At 47.5% G+C, this 12,147-nt stretch overlaps 1 protein-coding gene across 1 annotated transcript in view; it reads left to right on the top strand.

Annotated features, from left to right (window-relative positions):
• Nucleotides 1–3,905: 3,905 nt before the first annotated feature.
• Nucleotides 3,906–12,147, top strand: part of DNASE2B (deoxyribonuclease 2 beta) — a 221,406-nt gene continuing 213,164 nt past the window's right edge. The window contains exon 1 of the mRNA XM_088461810.1: nt 3,906–4,012. Coding sequence (XP_088317936.1) covers nt 3,912–4,012 — 101 coding nt within the window. The 5' untranslated portion in view covers nt 3,906–3,911. The remainder of the gene's footprint in view (nt 4,013–12,147) is intronic.

Genomic DNA, 12,147 nt, shown 5'->3' with positions numbered 1-12,147 from the left:
GGCGGGTTCAGGGGAGTGTGGGGAGGAGTGGTGGGAGGAGGCGGATTCAGGGGAGTGTGGTGAGGAGTGGTGGGAGGAGGTGGATCCAGGGGAGTGGTGGGAGGAGGTGGGTTCATGGGAGTGTGGGGAGGAGTGGTGGGAGGAGGCGGGTTCAGGGTAGCGTGGGGAGGAGTGGTGGGTTCAAGGGAGGAGTGGTGGGAGGAGGCGGGTTCAAGGGAGGAAGCGGGTTCAGAGGAGTGTGGGGAGGAGGCGGATTCAGGGGAGTGTGGGAGGAGTGGTGGGAGGAGGTGGGATCAGGGGAGTGTGGGGAGGAGTGGTGGGAGGAGGCGGGTTCAGGGGAGTGTGGTGAGGCGTGGTGGGAGGAATTTTTAGGGGATGGTGGGGTTTGTCCACGTCGATGTTGTCGTCGACATAATCCTATGAGATAATAAAATGAAAAAAAATAAAAATTAGTAGTTACCAAAGTTCACATTAATAACTTTGCATACATAAATGGTATATATACATATATTTATATGTCTATCAGTGTCTTTCTACTTTTCTCTCTGTCTATATCCTGTGTCATCCTGATTTAATAAATGCAGAGACACTGGGGAAACTGAAGCCTGACATTGAAATAGTGGGCCTGCTTCTAAGCACAGGGGTGACTATTGTTTGTGGTCCTGGACCTGCAAGGCCATCTGGTGGATGGCCAAGCTACCCCACATGCTGTAAATATTTGCTTACACCTGTCTCTGTATCTATCTCTTTATGTGTAAAGTCCAACAAATAATGTGTAATTTCCTTTTTAAAAGGACATGTCGAGGATCCAAGGCTGCAGTTGGACGCGGGGAGGACACAACCTCCATCAACTGTGCCTTCCCCATTCACCACTGCCATCCTTGCCAAAGTCATCAATGGGCTTAGGGTGGCAGTGGATCACCAAGCTGACGCCATTGACGCAGTCCAGGCTAGCATGGTGGAGGTAACCTCCATTCTAAGGTCAATTGGCCAAGATGTCAGGGAGATGAAAGACCGACTTCCTGGTCCAAGAGAAGGTGTGAGTGGTGGACCAGTGCCCTGCTCTGGCTGGAATGAGCTCCGAGCAGGGTACACAACGGCCCACCCGGATCCGGAAACTGACATCTCCGCAGTCGTCTGCAAAGCGTCCAAGAAATGATTGATCTTCTTGGTAAATTTCCCCCCAGATCTTTCCACGAACTTTATATAACTTTTGGCAAAGCTGAGATCTGGTTCGTGCCTCTGGCAAGCCTACAGGAATACTTTGACCTTGTACAGTATCTTGCCATCATATGTGGCAGACATTTCTGGAGGTGAATTATGATTTGTAGGAGGTGAAGGAGGGACATTTGGTGATGGCACAAGTCACATTCCACATCTGCAAGTGTGTACCCATTCCAAATTCCTCCAGATAATCATTTATTTTCTATTTTTTTTGTTGAATTATAATTTTTTTAAATTTTGTGTGTAAACCCAGAATTGACCGTAAAATTGATTGTTAAAAAAAAAAAGAATTTTTTTTTTTACAGTTGAAAAAAAAGTGTGATTTATTTATAATATGCATTTTACATTTTGTTATAACAAAAAAAACAAAAATAACATGTCCTCTATGGCTGCTATGGAACTAATGTGGAACTAAACATCCAAGCATGGGCTGCCACAGTTTTGCTTTTAAGGCATGTAATTACTCTGAAATGGCATGCTGGGATGTGCAGTTCCACAGCAGCATGAAGAGAGCACCATTTATAAAATAAAAAATTAAATACAAAATGTTTAATGTGACATTTGAATTACACAATTAGCAAATGTCTTTAATTGTAAATAAACATGAAGTTAATTGTTAGCCCACTAAAATGTATAAAGAACCTGTAAACACACACAATAATAAAGTATAAAAGTACATGCATTAAAACACAATTGGCTTGGGCAAAAATACACATTTAGGCAGCAATCTGACTGCAATGAGCAGCACCTGCTACTCTCTTCTGTGTGTATGCAACCATCAGTACTGGGAACCATCGGTAACTGGGAACCATCAGTACTGGGAACCATCGGTAACTGGCAACCATCGGTACTGGGAACCATCGGTAACTGGCAACCATCAGTACTGGGAACCATCAGTAACTGGGAACCATTGGTAACTGAGAACCATCAAATGCAATCACGGTGCTTGAGGTAGACCCTGGACTACCTCAAGCATTGCGATGACGCTGACATGTAATTATGCACGCCAATAAATTGGTGTAAAAATGCCCTGCCACGCCTGTGCTAGTGCAAGCACACCCCGTTTACACCGACCTGGCCTAGTCAACACCGACACACGCCCCCATCCTATCACTCAAACTAGCGCTCTGGTAGTTTGTAGAGAATGAGCGACTCACGATCGCAGTGACTAGTTTGCACATGCGCACTGCGGCTTATACGCATACGCAGTTGGTACAAAAAGCCCGGCTGCATGCGATCGCAGCTTAGCGAGCGGGTCTGAATCAGGCCCACAGTGATGCAGGTGGGAGAATGAATGGACACTGAAGCTTAGTGTAGTGAGGGGAGTTACAGTGAGTAGGGGGTGAGACAGGCTCCCTGCACTCAGACTCATGTGTGCCTCCCCAGCCACTGACCTCAACGCACGTCGCTGAGACTTTCCACACCTGGTCTGGCTACGGGGGATAGGTCTCAATACTGGGAATTGGCTGCCCACTCACAGCTGTGCAATGCTGTACTGTACTGATAACAGTCTCTCCCTATGGTTCCCGCCTCAGCCTGGTCTCTCCACCCACAACCTGTCACTATCGCTGGTCCCACCTCCGGTCTTGCTGTCACTTTTCCCCTGGAACAGCACTGCCAGACATGAGCGCCATCTGGACACAGCTCCTCCTCAGGTGCCTCTGGACAGAGCTGTCCTCAAACTGCCTCTTCTCAGCTCAGCTCTCCCCGACCAACTGCCACTCAATTTCAACTGCCTCATTTTTCACCACCTGACACTGCCCATGTGACCTCCTCCTGACCTCTTCAGCAGTTGCAGAGGCAGCTGGAAATTGTGGTCTGCATGTGCTATTGCACGATGCACAGTGTCAGGGGTAATACCTCGCATAGTAGGGTATTACATCTGTTCTAGGGAAGACCAGTAAGTAGACTATTGAAATAGTAAGGGGTCTATTTACTAAGCCTTGGATGGAGATAAAGTGAACATAGATAAAGTACCAGCCAATCAGCTCCTAATTGCCATGTCACAGGCTGTGTTTGAAAAATGACAGGAGCTGGTTGGTTGGTACTTTATCTCTGTTCACTTTATCTCCATCCAAGGCTTAGTAAATAGATCCCTGTGTTACTATGGGGGCGATTCAATTCTCAGCGACGCCCTTGAGTTACCAGCGATCGGACCGTTTTCCCAGCAACGTGCGGCAAATGTGAGAATACAGATACACTGGTGACCGCAGGATGGGGGAGGGAAGGAGCGTTGTCACGTAGATCAGTAAGGGCGTATACAGACCAGCATGTATATCTGCAGGCACACTAATGAGCAGGACTAGCAGTAATGTAGGTGTATATGCTGACAATGCAGAGGCCGGTGCATCTCCAGGTGCGTACAGATCCGCATATATGCCACAATACACCATTTATCCGTACACTTTGCATTTGAGCAATGTACGCCCATCTTACTTATGCCCCATTATGTGGGTTTTCTAGAGCACCAGTCTATCTAGAACAGAGCTATGCAGCCTTGTTGAACTACTAGACCCAGCATGCCCTGCTGGCCAAATGCCACAGCAGCTGGAGAGTGAGGATCTCCCTTTGGAATTATTATGAAATAAACAACTAAGTGCAGTAAAAAAGAGACAGCAATAAGTCTCATATTATCTCACTTCCGGCAGCAGCAGTGGAACTTCTCCTTTACAGGAGTCTGAGAGAACATGTCTGGAGGGTGGTTGTTGTCAGTAGTGTGTTTCGCTGGCATCGCTCTTGTCGCAGGTGAAATCTCCTGTCGCAATGAAGCTGGAGCCGCTGTAGATTGGTAAGTATCAGGTCATTAGAGGGCTGATATATCATGTATACTGTATTGTACAGCAGTACAGAATGAGTAACAGATACCTGCTATATAGATTGTGCTTCTACGTGTAGGACAGAAGGTTCCCAAACACGGTCCTCAAAGTTCAGGTTTTAGACATATCCATGGCTGAGCACAGGAGGTTAAATCAAACTGACTGAGATACTAATCAAGTCACCTGTAGTCAAGCATCGATATCCTTAAAACCTGGACTGTTAGGGTGCCTTGAGGACAGAGTTGGGGAACCTCTGGTGCAGGCAAACAGCCGTAACACAGCGAAGCAATGGCGTCATGTTATTATACTGTGACTTACCTATTCCCTTATTGATCTCTGACAACCAATGACTTTGGAAGTGGTGGTTTTGGATAGGTCGTGCTCATGGCGGGCGCACACATTGGCGCCTGATGTACTGTAATTGTTTGTGAGTATAAACAGCTGGTCATACTATGCGCACAATGAGGTATACAGATTCTGCCACATTTTGTGCTAACGCTTCCTTGCGATTAGAGAGTCAGAAATGGGGAGGAAAAGGGCGTCCAAGCGTACCCAAGAACAATAAGGCCGTGTCCACGCATATACGAATTAGCCAGAACACGGCAAAATATGCACCGACCAGAATAATGATTGGCAGCTGCGTCTGATTGGCTGAGTGTGCCACGCGCAGGGAGTATATTATAAATGATTAGTGCAGCTACTGTGGTACATTCGCATTATTTTATATTTGCAATCAGCCGACGGCAGGACAGCAAATTACTATGTCATTTCTAAAGGGGAAGTCAATGGATGTTTGTATTTATTGTACATGCTAAATCCAACTCAGAATTTATCAATAACATTGTCCAGACATTATATATACACACACACACACACACACTTCATGAAAGCACTAAATATATATATATATATATACACACACACACATACACACACACATACACATACACAGGCAAAGTCCTGCACTCACTTTTAGAAAGTAGTTACTTCACCCAGTTGCCCTCATTGTAAATTAAGCCTTGCAGCAAGTATATACATACAGATAGATGCGGTACTCAAGGCTTTGAAAAAAAACACTCAAACGACTCCCAGCAGTATCAACGTATCAATGTCAAAATAACATCCTGACAAAAATGTTGTTTTGACATTGAAACACTGACACTGCTGGGAGTCGTTTGAGTGTTTTTTTTTTTTTTTTCAAAGGCCAAAAACAAATTGATTACTGTAGCTTAATGGAGCATACACACGGTCAGATTTGTCAGATGAACGACTGAATGATTTGAACGATTTGAACGATTGAACGATTTTTGACTGCATTAAAATGAATGGAATCGTCCAAGTCTGACTGCAAACCCATCAGATGTCAGATATCGTTATCTGACAAACGGGAACGCGCATCGTTGATCGTCCATCGTTCAGGCATGTCAGATATGAACGATTTTCCTTCAGATATGAACGACTGAACGATTTTTAAATCGTTATCGTTCATATCTGAAGGAAAAATCTGATCGTGTGTATGCACCATAATGGAGCGTACACACGGTCAGATTTGTCAGACTTGTCAGATTTGTCAGATGAACGATTGAACGATTAAACGATCTGAACGATTTGAACGATTTGACCAAAGTTTTGAACGATTTGAACGATTTGAACGATTGAACGATTTTTGACTGCATTAAAATGAATGGAATCGTCCAAGTCTGACTGCAAACCCATCAGATGTCAGATATCGTTATCTGACAAACGGGAACGCGCATCGTTGATCGTCCATCGTTCAGGCATGTCAGATATGAACGATTTTCCTTCAGATATGAACGACTGAACGATTTTTAAATCGTTATCGTCCATATCTGAAGAAAAAATCTGATCGTGTGTATGCACCATAACTGTCAAGTCGCTTCTCCTGGTGTAACCCAGGCACATATACTACTGTTCTCTCCTGGTGTAACCCAGGCACATATACTACTGTTCTCTCCTGGTGTAACCCAGGCACATATACTACTGTTCTCTCCTGGTGTAACCCAGGCACATATACTACTGTTCTCTCCTGGTGTAACCCAGGCACATATACTACTGTTCTCTCCTGGTGTAACCCAGGCACATATACAACTGTTCTCTCCTGGTGTAATCCAGACGCATATACTACTGTTCTCTCCTGGTGTAACCCAGGCACATACACTACTGTTCCCTCCTGGTGTAACCCAGGCACATATACTACTGTTCTCTCCTGGAGTAACCCAGGCACATACACTACTGTTCCCTCCTGGTGTAACCAAGGCACATACACTACTGTTCTCTCCTGGTGTAACCCAGGCACATACACTACTGTTCTCTCCTGGTGTAACCCAGGCACATACACTACTGTTCCCTCCTGGTGTAACCCAGGAACATATACTACTGTTCTCTCCTGGTGTAACCCAGGCGCATACACTACTGTTCTCTCCTGGTGTAACCCAGGCGCATACACTACTGTTCTCTCCTGGTGTAACCCAGGCGCATATACTACTGTTCTCTCCTGGTGTAACCCAGGCACATATACTACTGTTCTCTCCTGGTGTAACCCAGGCACATATACTACTGTTCTCTACCGGTGTAACCCAGGCACATATACTACTGTTCTCTCCTGGTGTAACCCAGGCACATATACTACTGTTCTCTCTTGGTGTAACCCAGGCACATACACTACTGTTCTCTCCTGGTGTAACCCAGGCACATACACTACTGTTCTCTCCTGGTGTAACCCAGGCACATATACTACTGTTCTCTCTTGGTGTAACCCAGGCACATACACTACTGTTATCTCCTGGTGTAACCCAGGCACATACACTACTGTTCTCTCCTGGTGTAACCCAGGCACATACACTACTGTTCTCTCCTGGTGTAACCCAGGCACATACACTACTGTTCTCTCCTGGTGTAACCCAGGCGCATATACTACTGTTCTCTCCTGGTGTAACCCAGGCGCATACACTACTGTTCTCTCCTGGTGTAACCCAGGCGCATATACTACTGTTCTCTCCTGGTGTAACCCAGGCACATATACTACTGTCCTCTCCTGGTGTAACCCAGGCACATACACTACTGTTCTCTCCTGGTGTAACCCAGGCGCATATACTACTGTTCTCTCCTGGTGTAACCCAGGCGCATATATTACTGTTCTCTCATGGTGTAACCCAGGCGCATATATTACTGTTCTCTCTCCTGGTGTAACCCAGGCGCATATACTACTGTTCTCTCCTGGTGTAACCCAGGCACATATACTACTGTTCTCTCCTGGTGTAACCCAGGCACATACACTACTGTTCTCTCCTGGTGTAACCCAGGCACATACACTACTGCTCTCTCCTGGTGTAACCCAGGCGCATACACTACTGTTCTCTCCTGGTGTAACCCAGGCGCATACACTACTGTTCTCTCCTGGTGTAACCCAGGCACATACACTACTGCTCTCTCCTGGTGTAACCCAGGCGCATACACTACTGTTCTCTCCAGGCGTAACCCAGGCGCATACACTACTGTTCTCTCCTGGTGTAACCCAGGCACATACACTACTGTTCTCTCCTGGTGTAACCCAGTCACATACACTACTGTTCTCTCCTGGTGTAACCCAAGCACATACACTACTGTTCTCTCCTGGTGTAACCCAGGCACATACACTACTGTTCTCTCCTGGTGTAACCCAGGCACATATACTACTGTTCTCTCCTGGTGTAACCCAGGCACATATACTACTGTTCTCTCATGGTGTAACCCAGGTACATACACTACTGTTCTCTCCAGGTGTAACCCAGACGCATACACTACTGTTCTCTCCTGGTGTAACTTCTCCTGGTGTAACCCAGGCGCATATACTACTGTTCTCTCCTGGTGTAACCCAGGCACATATATACTACTGTTCTCTCCTGGTGTAACCCAGGCGCATATACTACTGTGCTCTCCTGGTGTAACCCAGGCACATATAAACTACTGTTCTCTCCTGGTGTAACCCAGGCACATACACTACTGTTCTCTCCTGGTGTAACCCAGGCACATATACTACTGTTCTCTCCTGGTGTAACCCAAGCACATACACTACTGTTCTCTCCTGGTGTAACCCAGGCACATACACTACTGTTCTCTCCTGGTGTAACCCAGGCACATATACTACTGTTCTCTCCTGGTGTAACCCAGGCACATATACTACTGTTCTCTCATGGTGTAACCCAGGTACATACACTACTGTTCTCTCCTGGTGTAACCCAAGCACATACACTACTGTTCTCTCCTGGTGTAACCCAGGCACATACACTACTGTTCTCTCCCGGTGTAACCCAGGCACATATACTACTGTTCTCTCCCGGTGTAACCCAGGCGCATATACTGTTCTCTCCCGGTGTAACCCAGGCGCATACACTACTGTTCTCTCCCGGTGTAACCCAGGCACATATACTACTGTTCTCTCCTGGTGTAACCCAGGCGCATATACTACTGTTCTCTCCCGGTGTAACCCAGGCGCATATACTACTGTTCTCTCCCGGTGTAACCCAGGCGCATACACTACTGTTCTCTTCCGGTGTAACCAAGGCGCATACACTACTGTTCTCTCCCGGTGTAACCCAGGCGCATACACTACTGTTCTCTCCCGGTGTAACCCAGGCGTATACACTACTGTTCTCTCCTGGTGTAACACAGGCGCATACACTACTGTTCTCACCCGGTGTAACCCAGGCACATATACTACTGTTCTCTCCTGGTGTAACCCAGGCGCATACACTACTGTTCTCTCCTGGTGTAACCCAGGCGCATACACTACTGTTCTCTCCTGGTGTAACCTAGGCGCATATACTAGTAACCCAAGCGCATACACTACTGTTCTCTCCTGGTGTAACCCAGGCACATATACTACTGTTCTCTCCTGGTGTAACCCAGGCGCATACACTACTCTTCTCTCCTGGTGTAACCCAGGCGCATATACTACTGTTCTCTCCTGGTGTAACCCAGGCGCATATACTACTGTTCTCTCCTGGTGTAACCCAGGCGCATATACTAGTAACCCAGGCGCATACACTACTGTTCTCTCCTGGAGTAACCCAGACGCATATACTAGTAACCCAGGCGCATATACTACTGTTCTCTCCTGGTGTAACCCAGGCGCATATACTAGTAACCCAGGCACATACACTACTGTTCTCACCTGGTGTAACCCAGGCGCATACACTACTGTTCTCTCCTGGTGTAACCCAGGCGCATACACTACTGTTCTCTCCTGGTGTAACCCAGGCGCATATACTACTGTTCTCTCCTGGTGTAACCCAGGCGCATATACTAGTAACCCAGGCGCATACACTACTGTTCTCTCCTGGTGTAACCCAGGCACATATACTACTGTTCTCTCCTGGTGTAACCCAGGCACATACACTACTCTTCTCTCCTGGTGTAACCCAGGCGCATATACTACTGTTCTCTCCTGGTGTAACCCAGGCACATATACTACTGTTCTCTCCTGGTGTAACCCAGGCGCATATACTAGTAACCCAGGCGCATACACTACTGTTCTCTCCTGGAGTAACCCAGGCGCATACACTACTGTTCTCTCCTGGTGTAACCCAGGCACATGTACTACTGTTCTCTCCTGGTGTAACCCAGGCGCATACACTACTGTTCTCACCTGGTGTAACCCAGGCGCATACACTACTGTTCTCTCCTGGTGTAACCCAGACGCATACACTACTGTTCTCTCCTGGTGTAACCCAGACGCATATACTGTTCTCTCCTGGTGTAACCCAGGCGCATACACTACTGTTCTCTCCTGGTGTAACCCAGGCGCATACACTACTGTTCTCTCCTGGTGTAACCCAGGCGCATACACTACTGTTCTCTCCTGGTGTAACCCAGGCGCATACATTTCTGTTCTCTCCTTGTGTAACACAGGCGCATGCACTACTGTTCTCTCCTGGTGTAACCCAGGCGCATATTCTACTGTTCTCTCCTGGTGTAACCCAGGCGCATATACTACTGTTCTCTCCTGAAGTAACCCAGGCGCATACACTACTGTTCTCTCCTGGTGTAACCCAGGCGTATATACTACTGTTCTCTCCTGGTGCAACCGAGGTACATACACTACTGTTCTCTCCTGGTGTAACCCAGGCACATACACTACTGTTCTCTCCTGGTGTAACCCAGGCGCATACACTACGGTTCTCTCCTGGTGTAACCCAGGCGCATACACTACGGCTCTCTCCTGGTGTAACCCAGGCGCATACACTACTGTTCTCTCCTGGTGTAACCCAGGCACATACACTACTGTTCTCTCCAGGTGTAACCCAGACGCATACACTACTGTTCTCTCCTGGTGTAACCGAGACGCATATACTGTTCTCTCCTGGTGTAACCCAGGCGCATACACTACTGTTCTCTCCTGGTGTAACCCAGGCGCATACACTACTGTTCTCTCCTGGTGTAACCCAGGCGCATATACTACTGTTCTCTCCTGGTGAAACCCAGGCGCATACACTACTGTTCTCTCCTGGTGTAACCCAGGCGCATACACTACTGTTCTCTCCTGGTGTAACCCAGGCGCATACACTACTGTTCTCTCCTGGTGTAACCCAGGCGCATACACTACTGTTCTCTCCTGGTGTAACCCAGGCGCATACACTACTGTTCTCTCCTGGTGTAACCCAGGCGTATATACTACTGTTCTCTCCTGGTGTAACCCAGGCGCATATACTACTGTTCTCTCCTGGTGTAGCCCAGGCACATATACTACAGTTCTCTCCTGGTGTAACCCAGGCACATATACTACTGTTCTCTTTTGGTGTAACCCAGGCACATATACTACTGTTCTCTCCTGGTGTAACCCAGGCGCATACACTACTGTTCTCTCCTGGTGTAACCCAGGCGCATATACTGTTCTCTCCTGGTATAACCCAGGCGCATACACTACTGTTCTCTCCTGGTGTAACCCAGGCGCATACATTATTGTTCTCTCCAGGTCTAACCCAGGCGCATACACTACTGTTCTCTCCTGGTGTAACCCAGGCGCATATACTGTTCTCTCCTGGTATAACCCAGGCACATATACTACTGTTCTCTCCTGGAGTAACCCAGGCACATACACTACTGTTCTCTCCTGGTGTAACCCAGGCACATACACTACTGTTCTTTCCTGGTGTAACCCAGGCACATATACTACTGTTCTCTCCTGGTGTAACCCATATAAACTACTGTTCTCTCCTGGTGTAACCCAGGCGCATATATTACTGTTCTCTCCTGGTGTAACCCAGACACATACACTACTGCTCTCTCCTGGTGTAACCCAGGCACATACACTACTGTTCTCTCCTGGTGTAACCCAGGCACATAAACTACTGTTCTCTCCTGGTGTAACCCAGGCACATACACTACTGTTCTCTCCTGGTGTAACCCAGGCACATACACTACTGTTCTCTCCTGGAGTAACCCAGGCGCATACACTACTGTTCTCTCCCGGTGTAACCCAGGCGCATATACTACTGTTCTCTCCCGGTGTAACCCAGGCACATACACTACTGTTCTCTCCCGGTGTAACCCAGGCGCATGTACTACTGCTCTCTCCCGATGTAACCCAGGCGCATACACTACTGTTCCCTCCTGGTGTAACCCAGGCGCATACACTACTGTTCTCTCCTGGTGTAACCCAGGCACATATACTACTGTTCTCTCCTGGTGTAACCCAGGCGCATACACTACTGTTCTCTCCTGGTGTAACCCAGGCGCATATACTACTGTTCTCTCCTGGTGTAACCCAGGCACATATACTACTGCTCTCTCCTGGTGTAACCCAGGCACATATACTACTGTTCTCTCCTGGTGTAACCCAGGCACATATACTACTGTTCTCTCCTGGTGTAACCCAGGCTCATATACTACTGCTCTCTCCTGGTGTAACCCAGGCACATACACTACTGTTCTCTCCTGGTGTAACCCAGGCACATATACTACTGTCCTCTCCTGGTGTAACTCAGGCGCATATACTACTGTTCTCTCCTGGTGTAACCCAGGCGCATATATTACTGTTCTCTCCTGGTGAAACCCATATATACTACTGTTCTCTCCTGGTGTAACCCATATATACTACTGTTCTCTC

This window comes from Taudactylus pleione, unplaced genomic scaffold (assembly GCF_031769625.1).
Source record: "Taudactylus pleione unplaced genomic scaffold, aTauple2 ptg001106l, whole genome shotgun sequence".
Lineage (NCBI taxonomy): Eukaryota > Metazoa > Chordata > Amphibia > Anura > Myobatrachidae > Taudactylus > Taudactylus pleione.
Note: the sequence above shows the minus strand (reverse complement) of the source record. Positions and strands in the feature narration are given on the sequence as shown.